Source organism: Barbatula barbatula, assembly GCF_947034865.1.
Source record: "Barbatula barbatula genome assembly, chromosome: 6".
NCBI classification, from domain to species: Eukaryota; Metazoa; Chordata; class Actinopteri; order Cypriniformes; family Nemacheilidae; genus Barbatula; species Barbatula barbatula.
Window position 1 is genome coordinate 21,145,847 of NC_136765.1, and position 15,377 is coordinate 21,161,223.

Below are 15,377 nucleotides of genomic sequence, written 5' to 3' on the forward strand. Positions count from 1 at the left end.
GTTCGATCTTGAGGATCTAAAAAACAACAGTTGAACTATTACTGCTATAAGCCTACAGCAGAACCTAATAATAATAATTATAAACATAATTATTATACAAAAATACATACTATATGTAAATATATATCACATTACAATAATAATAATTCGTTTTAGTTATTTATTCTTTTTTACTTCAGTCTTACTTTGACCATTACAAATATTTGTGAGATTTAGCCCCTGAAGCCAATTCTAGAGATTAACACTAGTGTGTTTTGTGCTGGAAAGAAACACTATGGAAATAAACTGGAGATGGAACAAAACTGCAAGGGTGGAGTGAACAATTTGGGCCAGTTGGTGTCTCTCTTACATCACCGGTTGTGCAATCCCTGTGGGGAACTATGGGGGATTTTGCCCGAATCAGCGCATTGCACGATGCAGACTACACCCTGTGTATCCTGCAAAGGACAAAAGCCCGATCAAACCCTCTCAAAAGGCCTGATGCAGCCACAGTTTTGACGTTTATTTTGTAACTTTTATCTTAGCTTTGTTAAAGTTTAGGGCCAGATATCCTTTATGTATCATGAGATGTTTAACAAATGTTATTGGCTGACCCTCGTAGTTTCCTGAATCCATTTATATTGCATATGCTCTAAGCTATCTTAACTTTACTCCTCCCAGGCAAAAACAGGATTTTAACACCATCGCCGAAGAATCATTGCCAAAAAACATCGCACACAAACACTTTATCTCTCTTCTTGTTTCTTTTCCGCACATCAAGTCTTAATCTTTTCTCTCCCTCTTTACACAGAACAGCTCTGTGTGTTTAATTAAAAAACTATAAAGGAGAGAACTGTAGGAAAGACGTGGCCCCGGGTCTTGAGGGGCTCTTAATGCTCATTCCCCCTCACTTCATCTCGCTGTATTGACTTCTCACACACCGAACCTGGACTGTGGTTTATATAACCTATGGGTAGAATGTCACTCAAGGAGATTGGTGTCAGAGCTGATAACGTACCAAAGTGATCGGAGACCGAGATCTCGCCACCTAATTATGGAGCCTCTTGCACGACGTGCATCTGGAAAGGAGTGATAAGAAAAACGCAGCTGATGGGAATAAAGCGTTTCTGGGCAGGGGGGTTGCAGGGGTACCACAGTGTCTCGCAGTCCCTCTATATCTCTCTCCAACTGCTTAGATTTATGTTTGCTACACGCTCCAAATTCATTGAAATTGGAAAGTGAGTGGGTGAGAGAAAGGAGGGAGATGGAAACCAAGTAGGCCTAAAGGTAGCCGTTTTTTAAGTGGCGTACGTGGCGGCGCAGATGAATAGATGAAAACGTGATGTGACTATATCCTTCTTTGTGTATTTTTACAAACAACTTCACTTTTATCAGCTGTCAGTGCCGGTAAGACATCATCAATTCAGCTGTGTGCCATTTCTGGAGGTCATCCCTCCAACGCTGTAATTTCTCAAAGTCGTTCACATCATAAACGCCAAAAGATGCGTGTCATGCGCGGTTTATGTTTCAGGGCACTAACTGCATTGATATGTATGAAATATGAAATAAATAGCTCTTTTAGAAAGCTAATGGAACTTTAATGTTGTTTTTAACATTGACAAGGATATTCATATTGGATATGTACATTTTATGAAAAAAGTATTTAAAGCTCATGATACTGAGGTTATGTGGGTGGTTGAAAGGGCTTTGCTACACGGTTGCTAAGACGCATTTGGCATGTTGCTAGGTAGTAGCTAGGTAATGCTTGGTGTCCACCCTTATCTATTTTTGTTAATATTCAGGTCCTAGAGATTTAAGGAGTCTAGTCTATACACAAAAAAGATAAGTCGGAAAGCAATATTTTCTCAAATATTTGATTAACAGTATATTAACAGCAAACACCCACATACAGACCCCTGAACATGATGGCTGTTGGTTTATTTTAGTGTTTATCTACCCAATCATGTCACGTAAACATTGAGAGAATCTTACACATGATGATACAGCCAGAAACACGTCACATGTATCATTCGGTACACGTGTAACACAGGCTGTTATCAGTCTCCTCGCTGTCCCTCTTATTAACAACCCACGTGGCACCAGAAAAAAGGGCTACATTACAGAAAAACTATTACACCAGGAGAATGAACTTAACCAAACAGCCAGAAAATAAAGATTGTCAACGGTCTAGTTCATCCTATTGGATGCTTCTTTCATGTTACAGGAAGAAAAGGCTGAGATATCCTTAGCCGGCATAACATTGGACCTGGTGCTGAACTGCTGGAAGTGTTTTGGATCCTCTTACATAAAGTTCCTGGCATCCTTTGGCTTTCCTGTTTGCTTTAGAACATTTGGAAGGAAACTTCTTTCTTCCTGGCTCCATTTATCAGATTATGACACAAGAGGCCTTGTGAAAACAAATGCAGATGTCCATCCAGATTTATTTATTCCGAATGGAGAAATGAAGCCTGGTTTGAAATTCATCTGAAGGGAAGTTGCATAACAGTTTTAGAATGAGATTATTGTTTTCTTGCTATTTGATTCATAATTGCAACACAAAGTACCTTGATAGAAAACAGTTAACTATTACTAATAATATGCTGTGGAATATTATGGGACTACCCAAACGAAAGAAAATTACAGATGAGATCTATTTAACATCCCAGTTATTGCTCCCATCAATGAAATGGGAGGAAAATGGAAACTTTCTCCTGATATATATCACATGTACAGTATATATCATATTTCACAAATGTCTCTATAAGAAATGATCTCAACAATGTTAGAAACTGAGCTACGTTCTGCCAAGTCTCCAATAAAAAGTTCAATTTGAACACAAACATTATTTTGATCAAATTTACCCAAATCCAGATTATGCAATTGCTGCTGTTCCTCTAAAACCTTGTATTTCCATATGTCATGATTATAATTTTATGTCATAAATCATACTCACCCTTTATGTTTGTCACTAGGTTTTGCAAATATCTAAACCAATAAAACGTTTAAAAAAGTGCTTTAATACACAGTCTTTAATAATAAAACCCATTACACCATTTATAGACATCTGAGGTTTTAGAAGGACATCAACCATGCTACGATTTCTCAGCTCCATATGCATTGACTACATATAAGGTGATCCTTAAAAATGAAACACAATTTATATAGAACTTTATAAAATCTCATGAGCTATAAAAGAGCAACCTCTGAGCAATAAAAATACCCCCAAAAAAATCTCCGAGCAGTTTTAAAAGAAAACAAGTTCCAGTGTATAGTGTAAATCACCATCTTTTAAAATGTCTTTAGAGTATATCGTATCTGATTCTTTCACAGCATTCTCACACTATCAGATTCCTAAACATGTGTAAACATGTTTGACTTAATCTTGATGTCCTCAGGGCACAATCAAGCAGAGGTGTCAAATAAGATCTCCTGCTTCATTTACTCAGTGTCCTTTAGGTGACGCTGATGGACCACAGCATGCACATGAGAGACCTGACTAAACTGTTCTGAAATCAGTGGAGTGATAAAGCAGATGGCATTGGTGATCGTTTATTACCACAAAGCTTTCTGTTTGCTTGATAAAGGAGTTCTTTAATAAAAAAAAATATTTACTTGTCTTGTACAAAACAATTTATTTGACAGGCCTATAGCAATTTGAAAAAACTGATAATCTGATTATAGGTCAAATATTTAAAAAGCAATAACATTTTGTAACGTCTACAGTTTTTCCTGCGGTTTACATTTAGTGATTAGCTCACACCTTTGTATCAACAAATTAAGAAAATTGCCAAAATAGTTTGCCATCTTAACATCATATCATTTTTATCCAATATATCCTATAAATGCCTCAATCATTCTCTCATTCCTTTACATCAATGTCAATACACTATCACATTTAAGCCACCCTAACAAAACTTTCTCCTTCAAATATTTGTATAAAAGACAATCCCAAACACCCTCTCATTTCATAAATAATATGTGGTTCCAATCACGGGTTGGTGTGCAAATACACGCCCTTTGTTCTTCATTTTGCTGAGCCTTTTATCAAAAGAGCCGTTGTGCGTTATGAGCGAAATAATGTGAAAGGTAACATATTCACATCAAAGCTAACGTTGCCGTCCGTTGCATACAGCGAGCATCTATAATGTTCCCGCCGCACTACATTACTCTATGCATCTAACTTGGACCCAATTACAGGGGCCCTGGAACAATTTCACAGAGCTTGTCTGGCTACTCAGCAGATAGAGTTGCCATGGGAGCCAGCGTGATTGAAAAAGAAAAATTATAGGCTGCCAAAAGGAAGAGCGAGGGAGAGAGAGACAGACAAAAAAGGAAAGAAGATTTCCCTTTCCCAACATGCAATGATATAAAGTGTAAACAATTGTATTTTTTAGCTTCAACACGTAGCACATGCCCAAACCATCCACCTCATCATACGTTTTTCACACCCTGAACAAGAAATGAAGTCTAATGAAATTATTAGATTATTTGATATATAAATATATATATATATATATATATATATATATATATATATATATTTATATGATTATATCACCATTTATTTATTCATTTGAAAAATTTAAATAATAATGTAAATGTTACATAAAAATGTAATGTTTTATTGAAGTAACCTACATGTAAAATATGTGTTCAAAATAATTTATTTATATAGAGAAATTCTCAATAAAAAAACAAAATGGTTCTCTAAATTGTTTCTCTAACTCCTACAAACATACTGTGGTTGCGCTATGGTGATGACTTCATTACCAAGGACAGCTTGGTACTATGACTGCAATGTGCATATACCATGGTACTCCAAGATACTCAGAAAATACAACAGTATATGTTTATGTTTCCATAAAAACATTGTAAAATGATGGTTACAAGTGAAAAGTCTGTTTTGAGTGAGATCAAAATAATAGTTATGGACATTTTTCATAGACATTGTCCATCACCAGCCAAGACTTGTCACATTAATGCTTAACTGTATTTACAATGCTTATATAGTGCTAAACTTACATCATATGACAGCAGTTTGGAGTTATGGCGCTCAGTTACATTACAATTTTCCCTGCTTATAACATTCCTCTGTTGTCTGATATCGGTCACACAATGAGACAAAATTAGACCTAAACAGCTTCAACAAATGAAAATTCCCAAATTACAACCAATCAGCTCTCCCTGTTATTCACAAACATTTACTTAGTAACTTTTAATCAATGTCACTGAGTGCAGCTGTGACAAGTCAGAGGGGACCTGGCCCTCCTGACTGAGACTGGCTTTTCATAAGGTTTTTCTCAATTTATTTATCATTGGAGTTGCTGATATTAGATTAGCTTACAGGCTCGGTACATTTTGTTAACATCGCTTTATTAGAATGATTAAGCTTGTTCTACAAACACCATGCACTGTACGGTGTTTTACCTTTTCTGTGTTTTTCTTATTTTCTCATGTAAAGCTGCTGTGGAACAATGCACGTGAAAAGCCTTATATAAATACAATTTGAATGTTAAGATGTCAGTCATGAGTTTCACGGGATGCATGGACTGTGTGTGTGTACATCTCATTCACAGTTTGTTGCTTTGGATATAAACGTTTGCCACTTGCATAAATGTAAATGAAAGGGGAGCGTCCAGGGGATTCTTTGATGTTGATTAATACCTCAATTAAGTCAATTTTAGGACTGAAAACAACACACCGCATAAACACACACATTTCAAAGTACAAGCCGAGCATCCCTGAAGAAGTCACAGCTTACTACTGACCAACTTGAAATATGTCATCAATAAACAAATGGTGTTTAAAAAAAAGCAGCAGGCTACAATACCCCAGCCCCTCAAAAGCATTGCCCCATCCACGTTGCCATAGCAACGGGCACAGGCCGATTAAAAACAATGTCTGCGCAAATAACATAATGGGCCATAATCAACACACCGGGAGGCCAGGGGCTCTGCCTTCTGAAAGCGCACATCACCATAACAACGGCAGCTGGTGTTCCTCTGTGTGTCTGAACATTTGCTCACCTAATCTGTGATTTTATGACAGAATGAAGAAAAGAGAGAGAGAGAGAGAGAGAGAGAGAGAGGGGGAGAGAGAGAGGGGGAGAGAGAGAGAGAGAGAGGGAGAGGGAGAGAGACGGAGAGAGAGAGAGAGAGAGAGAGAGAGAGAGAGAGAGAGAGAGAGAGGGAGAGGGAGAGAGACGGAGAGAGAGAGAGAGAGAGAGAGAGAGAGAGAGAGAGAGAGAGAGGGGGAGAGACCTGAAACCAATATCTACTGCAATCACAACCATTGTTGATAAAAAGGCAACATTTCTGCTCTATTGAAGACTGAAGAATTTCATGTTGTCTTTTATCAGAAATATTAGGTTTGATATATAAATATAATACACTGGTGGCAAGCTGTGATTTGAAAAATGTATTTATGGGATTGACAGCCTCAGCCACTTAGTTCACCCAAAAATGAACATTCTGCATAATTTACTCACCCTCCTGTCATTTCAAACCTTTTATTCTTCTGCAAAACACAAAAGAAGGTATTTTGAAAAATTTTGTTAACTGGTAACCCATTCACTTGCATTGTTTTGTAAATGGGGTCTAATGCTGTTCGGTTACCAATTTTCTTCAAAATATCTTCTTCTGTGTTCTGCGGAAGAAAATCATACAAGTTCGAAACGACACGAGGGTGAGTAAATGATGACACAATTATTTGGGGTGAACTGTCACTTTAAGTTTTGGTCCTTACTTTGACATTATAGTGCTGCTTGGAAAGGCAAAAAATAAAATAGAGAAACATGTCTCCCACCCACAGACATCAGATCCGCTCTTGAGCAGATACGACCGCAGAGATCGCAGAGTCACTGTGGCAGGAAAAGAGTTTGTGCGACGACACAAAACCGAGCTAAGGCTGATGTGTCATATGTCTCACAACCAAACCAAACAAAAAACTAATAAATGAAAAGCACGGACCATGGAATAGTCTGACCTTTGAGAAGCTTAAAATTGTGTTCGAAGGTAGCACTCGGTGACATTTCAAACACTCTGCGGAGTATGAAGTGTCTGAAAGCTTAGATATACACGAGGCTAGGAGCTGAATAAAATAATAGAAAAGAGATAGAGGCATTTTAAAGACAAACGTAAAACAGAGAAGTAATGGATCACTTTCTTACTGTATCTAAGGTCAAATACTTTTACTAACAGATCCTATACAGTAATTTTATAGGATTCAAATTCTGCAATACATAACTAGTAACATACATAATCACATAACAAGATTTTCACTATAGACCATTTTTAGATAAATGAAAGGAAAAATGAAAATACACACATATGCACTCCTAAAACTATGGACCAAAAGAATAAAAAAACAGACATGTTATAGCTCTCAAAGTGATAGTTCACCCAAAAATATTGTCATCATGCACTCATCCTCACGTCATTTCCAACCTGTTATACTTTCTTTCTTCCACAGAACACAAAAGGAGTTAATTTCAAGATTGTTATTAACTGGCAGTCTTTCACGTGCATTGGTTTCGTGTCGATACAATTGATGCGAATGGCCAATGGCCGGCGCTGTTCGGTTGCCAGCTTTCTTCAAAATATCTTCTTTTGTGTTCGGCAGAATAAAGTCACACAGGTTTAAAATGATACGAGGGTGAGTAAATGACTAAGAATTTTCTATTTTGGGGTGAACTATGCCTTTAAGTTAGAAAGATATGTGCTTTAGCATTCAAATGAAGATAATGAATAAACAACGTGCAAAGCATTTTGTACTGTAAAATAAAACATCTAAAACCTCTCTTCCATTTCAGGCGCTCTATATTCCGGTCATTCCTGACAAACCACAATGACGAAATATGTTCCCTCTGACCAGCTCACCTCAGGACTCCAAAAAGCTGTTCAGAGAACGCTCTGTCTGCTCTTAAACCACAAAGCAAGGGCACAACCTAAGCCCCCTAATGCTGTGGAAACCGTTCCAGCAGACAACAATAAAGGTAAGATACTCCCGAAACACACATACACACTTTCAATACCCACTGCCAATAAGAAGCACAGACACATAATTCAGATGAAATAATGCTATGAAATCAATAGACAGAGGAATACTGGCATGACTGCTGTGCTAAATGTTGAGGAACAGTGTTGATTTTAGTTAAGTGATCATGTTTGGTGGCACTAGGGGGAGCGTTGTGCTTACAGAATGAGGATACGGATGTGTTGCCACTGTCCTGTATCTCAATGTGACTGCTGCAGTAATTATTGGTAATGGCAGTGATTATAAAAATGACACAGCAAACGCAATTTTGGCCCGGTTTGCAAAGCTAATGTTCTTTAATTAACTCCCCAAATGAGGGCTTTTGAAGGTAAAATCATCTTGGTTCTTTGTGGCGATGATAAACCATTGTAGTCACTTACGTTGGTGTAGCTGATATATATATATATATATTTAAAATATGGTAACTATAGAGTTGCTGCTTAAATTTATACTGCATAAGTTCAACTAAAAATAAAACGTAATTGTTTATTCACCCTCATGTCGTTGAAAACTTTGTAAATTACTTTCATCTGTGGAACACAAAAGATGATATTTTGAAAAATGTATATGGTTTGGAGTCCATAGTATGGAACTCAATGGGGGACAATTTTGTTTGGTTACTAACGTTCTTCAAAAACATTCATCTGCAGAAAGAAAGAGAAAAATAAAGTCTTTCATGTTTGTAATGACGTGAGTGTTAGAGAATTATGAAAGAATCTTAATTTTTGGGTGATTTATACCTTTATGGCCCCCTATATTGCCCACTACAATATTAGGCCATCCACTAACAATTTCGACACAATAAAACTAGATTTATAGTTCTTAAAATAACTAAACACCAGTATTACTAATGTTTTAGCTTATTTGTATCATTTTTAAGTCGTCTTGACTTTATTGACACTGCTCTTATCCTATAGATGGATAAGAGAAAATGATGTGCAGCTTATAGAAACAATACAAATTCGCTACAAAGTGAATTGAAAATAGTCTGCAATAATATTACTAAACAGCACAATAACATATATTTCTACAGTTTGCATATGAATAAAGCACCACTGTAAAAACTGCATTGATTTTCCTGTCATATTTCGTGTTGTAAGACAAATATTACAGGTAAATCTCATGCAGCGGACAAAAGGTTTCATGCAAATTGAATGCATTATAATCGAACGTGACGCTCTGACTCCCCTCGCTGATGGATGTGACCGTCTTCGCTGTAAATTTTGCGTTATGATCAGGCAACAGTGGCTCGTTCTTACTGCTGATTTAAGACAGAGACGTGAAGGGCCGGCCGGGTCTCGCACTTCGTCGCCGTCACCTGCCAGCGTCAGGTAATGTGAGGGATGCTGGAAAACGGGAGGGCAACAGGGCAAAAACACGGCGCCAGCAGGAAGAGCAGATAAAGTGGCAGCAATAAAAATTATATGACTACATACATCATCCTGACAGCGTATAATTTTATCTGAGAGGTCAGAGCCTTTCTGCCTGCTTTGAAATGGATGTGGTACCTAGAACCCGACTGGCGTGCGTGTAGGTGCAAGCCATCTCATCTTCAGCTCTTACCACATACTTGATGTTTCTCTGGGCATGTGGGCGTTTAATAACATTTACCTTTTGACTTCTGCAGGAAACTTGAGAATGTTACTTTTTGGGTACTGCTTAGTTCTTTAGGGAAGATGGGGAATAATTGAGTTCCTGACAATAGAATTGAAATGCATTCACTTTTGATGTAATTATAGAGGAACTCGAGTCAATCCAAAAATAGGATAATCACCATTGTGCAATTGGTGGAACGGTCTCAGTGGTATATTCGTGCGTAAGTGACAATTGCTTTGGTTAATGGAGAGGTGTTTGTGTGGCTTACTTAGAGGGCCGCAGAACGACCTTTCGCAAAACTAATTACTTTCCTCTATGCAGACTCCTGTGGTCATACAATAAGCAAAAACAGGAGGTAATTAATCCAGTGTTTATACTCTGAAGATTCTGGGATTTTGGAAGGACAGCAGGATTTTAAATAAAGGAATATTTGTTTCTTGCTTTATAAAGACCTGCAATGCTCATCCTGAATACAATGTGTTTTAATTGTAAACACTGATGTACTTTTATTACACTGGTGTACAAAACTGTTACCAAGCTACTGTTTTTGGTTCCCAAAACAATCCTAGAACGTTAATATTTGGTTTTCCGGAAAAACATGTTTGTTGGATTTCTTCTCACTGCAACATCTTTACCAACAAAAAGTCCCAAAATATTTCGTGATATTAGCATCTTTATAGTTTTCCTTTTTGGACAAGCACCTTGGTTTTGTAGTACTTCTTAGAACCATCTGAAAACCAGATACATTTGCCCAAAGCAAACAGTTCTGGGGCCCTTTTGACAAACAATGCCATTTTTCCTACTATGGTAGTCAATGGTGGCCAAGAACTTGTTTAATTACAAGCATTCTTCCAAATGTCTTTCTCTTTGTTCACCAGAACAAAGAAATGTACACAGATTTGGAACAACTCAAGTAAATTATTTTTGGGCGAACCATTCCAGCATATAACCCACCAGGTTTTCAAAGCTTTTGGATGTGACAGCTGGTTGACATCCCCGAATGACTCTGGGCAGGACTACAGAGCATGTATGATTTAACAGTATGTAAAAGACCGGAAACATTAATCATCATTACAAATCTGAAATGCAGACATCCACAGATAGCGCTTCGAGAGAGGCAAGCGTAGTGACGGCTGTATTTTGTTGCCATGGAAACGCACACTGCAGCGCTTACTGCCACAATGGCCGTGTCAACGTGGGTCCCTCAGGGAACTTGTCATAGGCAATGTCACACCAGCTTTGACACGTCGTGACACCGCTTGACCAGATTAAAAAGATTATACGCCGTCTCCCTGGTTTTCCTCTGAAGGTCAGGTCTGTTTAGTGTTACAGCCCTGGGTGAGCAAACATGGCATCCGGCCTTAAATCAACAGACGTGTGCTCGGGAAATTGTCACGACTCACAACAGACTGTGCTGAATGTCAGCACTGTTCTCCAGACTGAGCATTGTGTGTAGTTTGTCACGGCAGAGTAAAATGAAGAACTGAGCTTCAAGTTGAACTGACTTGACGTAGGACGAAACAGACCGCAAAATTCTTACACCTGCTCTGAAAGCTCCTTGTGAAGAGTCATTACCCGTGAAGTGATCAAAATATTGCATTTACATGTACAAGCAACATAACAAGGAACTGTTGCTGAGCCTTCCAAAGGAACACAGATACTGATCAAATTTGCATATGTTTAATATCGGGTTCCTTTTGCATAAATAAAACAAATTAAATAATGTACGATCGTCCTCAAAGCACAAAACAGACATTATGAGTCTCACTCATAGCCTGATTCTGTTTTTCTCTTCTTATGTGTTCCAGTTTCACCCTCTTCATCTTTTTGAGAGCTGTCCGAAGGTGTGTATGCTGCCCTGCTCAGTGTCTCTGTACTGGGGAAGGTCTGACCGGATCCCAGTACTTGTCTAACTGTCACATTCACTCGTGATGTCTGCAAGTACCAGGAGCAAACCTTCCAATCCTCCCTATTCACATTCTGAATGATGTCATCATTCTGCGGCTCACTCTTTAGTGTCTGGCTCAGGCAGGCTGGCAGCGGGTTTCCAGCAGGGGCAGGAACAATGCAGGGCACTGCGTGATAGAGCAGACGGCTGGGTCCTGACATCACCATTATGTCGCCACTGTGCATGAACATGGCCGTGGGACGGTCCTCCCTATTAGCCCCGCCCAGCAGGAAAACTGCAGTCTGCCCAAAACTGGTAATACAGTCAAACTTTAATAGACTTAAAATTGCGTATATTATTGCTAGTATAACATGCAGGATACATTTATTATTAATCTATAACAAAATCTCCATTGGCATGAATAAAACGAGTCTTGCAAATTCAAGAAGGAAAGATAAAGGCCATGTAACATATTTAGGTAAACTTAGGTTTTGGTTCAGTAAGTACTGTGTTTATTAGACCGATAGTGGAAAGCTAATCCATTTAGTTAATTTGGTTAACAAATATCCCTCACCTGAAGGAAAGCAAAGGTCGGGTGTGGTCGAGCTCTGATTCATCAACATGGATTCCGAGAGATGAATCTGATCGGTAATAGTTGAGAATGCCCGCCTCTGCATTAAAGCCAGGAAAGCCACAGGCTGCTGCTACATTGTGGGACAGCGAGTGAAGTTCAGTGGGGAAGGGAGAGAAGTGATCTGGAGAGTACTTCTGCAAAAGAATGTAAATATGTTAAAACAATAAACCGCTCCACTATAATGGTAATAGTGTACAGTACAGTATCCCCCTGTGGGATTCGGACCTACAACCTTACGAATATCAATTGATATGATGATCACTATACAACATCTAGATGCTCTTTCATCATAAAAACAAAAATGTAAAAATCAATAAAATCTGTGGCATCACACAAAGTTATATTGAAGTTGAAGTGTTAACAGAACTGTTCAATTTCCCTTGGTTTCACAGTATCTTGTAATAACTAGACAATCATATGAGCGCAGCCTCTCCAAAGAGCTGAACTGAAGTACTCCATCTGATCGGAGTAAATGCCTAAGCCTTCAGATCTACTTAAAGAGATGAGGAAAGAGTCTATGCTTAAAATTCCCTGATTGCCGTCGTGAGGCGTTCGTCGGTGTCAAACTAAGATCAGAGCTAATGAATCCGGTATGCACCTCCTGACTGATTTAATAGGACAGAAGACTAAACACTTTTATGTAATTAGCATATAAACGAGACAGGCAGACATGAGGCCTGTACAATTAGCGATTAAATGTCCTGAAAGGAGCAAATAATGCTAATAAGATCACGGCCAGTGAGAGATCTCCCTGCCTCTGGGAAAAACAATAGGTCCACGGCAAAAGCCGAAGAAAAAGATTTATTGCTATGCAACGTTGAAAGAAAAACAAACAAAAAGCAACTGATGCAGTTTATGTCGATCATATTATATAGCTCTCTGGACCTCAGGTTAGACCTCCGGAAATTCAATGAATTCATATTAATATCAAATAAATAGTTATATTATAAGCAAACACAGACCGGAAGTTAACTTCGACCAGCTATGCATCAGATGAAACAATCTATAACTAAGCATTCATTGGGGGGATTGTGTTATCAAACTACAGTTTTTGGTTCCCAAAACATTCCTAGAACGTTAATATTTGGTTCCAAAAAATAATTGTTGGGATTTCTCTCACTGCAACATTTCCAGCAAAAAGTCCCAAAACATATCATGAAATTAGAATCTTTATAGTTTCCTTTTTGGACAAGCACCTTGGTTTTGTAGTACTTCTTAGAATCATCTGAAAACCAAAGTACATGAACGTTATATATTAAACGTGAGATTTGGCAACGTGTTGAGCAGGTGAAATTTTAACACAATGATCGAAAGTGACTGTAGGTACCTTGGAGTTCCAATCATAGTGATAACCGAGAGTCACCCAGCGCAGCTTTTCTAGAAGAGTCTTGGGCTCTCTATTCCCAGAGCCTTTCCTCCTGCAATAATTCACAGATCCATTCAGATAAGAAACAGTGGAACACCAACAGTGCAGATGCACACACATTTAACATAAACACACCTCCACAGCCCTACAATCTATGTGAAATTACCAGCACAAAAAAAGTGTCTTTGGGAAAGGTAACCTCAGCAGTGAGTATGGAGTACACATTTAATAGTACATAATTTATTTAAATTAATAGTAAGATAATAGTAGATAATAGTAGATAATAGTAAATTTAACTCAGACTCAGAATAAACAGCAGTGTGAAAATTATTTTTTGTAGTTTGGGGAATATCAGCCAAATTTAAAATATAAGTAAAGTAGGATAAATTTAGTGGAACAATATTTTGACCGTCATCTCAAGACATTTGACTACATTTTCAACAGAATACCATTTGTTCAAAATAAAATATAAATGTTCCTTTTATGTGTAATAATATATTTGGAGCTTACCACAGCGTGTTTGTTCCACCAAATACAAAAATGCATTTATCATTATAAAATTATAAAGCTTAACCCTGATAAACAAAGCCAATTAAAATGCCTTACTGAGTGGCATCTATACTTTTCTCCCAGATGTTCTCTGTCTCTGAAGGTGACATATGCATATCCAGGTTGCACACGTTTGGTTTCTGTGGATAGCTTTTTAGGCACTGCTTTACCCAGTATTGCTGAGTCCCTGGCAGGAACGGGTTGGATATAAAAATAAATCCTGTGATCCAAAATTGATAACAATGTTGGTTATAAAACGGTTCATGTAAATTGATAAACAGAGTAAACAATTAAACAGAAAAATATGGGGTTTCCATAAACAAAATTTCATGGAAAAGGACTTAAGGGCATTAAATAGCGATCTGTTTCGCTATAACATGCATACGAATCCAAAACATTCAACTGTCAACAGTGCAGTAGTTATGAAGCTGAACTGACACAAAAACTATTGTGATTATGCAATATGACAGCTAATTGTATTCTACATTAAAGATATTGACTGAAAGTCTTGTGTCAGAACATTAATATTGAGAAAGACAGAATCTGCTACAGGCCAGTCAAAACCACACCTGGATATCCATGCAGACCAAAGGCTCTCCAGTCTTTTACTGATTGAAGACCCACTTTGGAAACTTCTTCCTCATTTAAATGGCTGGAGTTAAGTTCCCAATGAAAAACCTATTTGCAAAGATAGCAAAGGTGGATATTAAAGTAAGGGTGCAAACCTGTGAATCAAACCTGAAAATTCTGTCATACAGTAGCATGTCTTATTTACAACTAAACAAGCACTCATACTCATTTGATGTATATGATGTCAGAACTGTATTATCACAAGGTTAGTTCTGCACATCTGATACTGTATTCAAATGACTCGATTCTACATAGTTTATTAAGTTCTCACTTTCCAGCTGATCAAAATATTATCCAAAATCTACCAGTGTTTCTTTTTCAAGGAACGATGTACATGAACTACAAAGGCTATTGCGAAATTATATTCTAATCACTAATAACAAATAATCTTAAGAATAACATATATTTGTATGTAAGTCTTTACATACAACGGGTGTCAAATAACTAAAAAGTCCGAATGACTCACCTTGTCATTATTAAGGGGTTTAGAGAAATTAATAACCTCACTGAAGTCTGGAGGGGGATTTCTCCGCTTATAAAATTTAAACAATTTCCTAAACGCATCCTCTCCACGCTCCACTATGGAGGCCGCCATCTTTGCCGTCATCGTGTGAACTTTCAACTCGTGACGTCAACATAACGATCTACAACGCGATAAACAATTATTTCTACGAATACCGAATAAAGCAAGAATAAAAAAC

At 37.8% G+C, this 15,377-nt stretch overlaps 1 protein-coding gene across 1 annotated transcript; it reads right to left on the reverse strand.

Moving 5' to 3' along the window:
• Positions 1 to 10,074: 10,074 nt before the first annotated feature.
• Positions 10,075 to 15,287, reverse strand: alkbh1 (alkB homolog 1, histone H2A dioxygenase). Its single transcript, XM_079459406.1, has 6 exons — positions 15,143 to 15,287; positions 14,616 to 14,724; positions 14,104 to 14,266; positions 13,459 to 13,549; positions 12,072 to 12,265; positions 10,075 to 11,809 (listed from the first exon to the last, which is right to left on the reverse strand). The coding sequence occupies exons 1-6, from the start codon at positions 15,281 to 15,283 to the stop codon at positions 11,374 to 11,376; spliced, it is 1,134 nt and encodes a 377-aa protein (XP_079315532.1). The 5' UTR covers positions 15,284 to 15,287; the 3' UTR covers positions 10,075 to 11,373.
• Between the last annotated feature and the right edge of the window lie 90 nt (positions 15,288 to 15,377).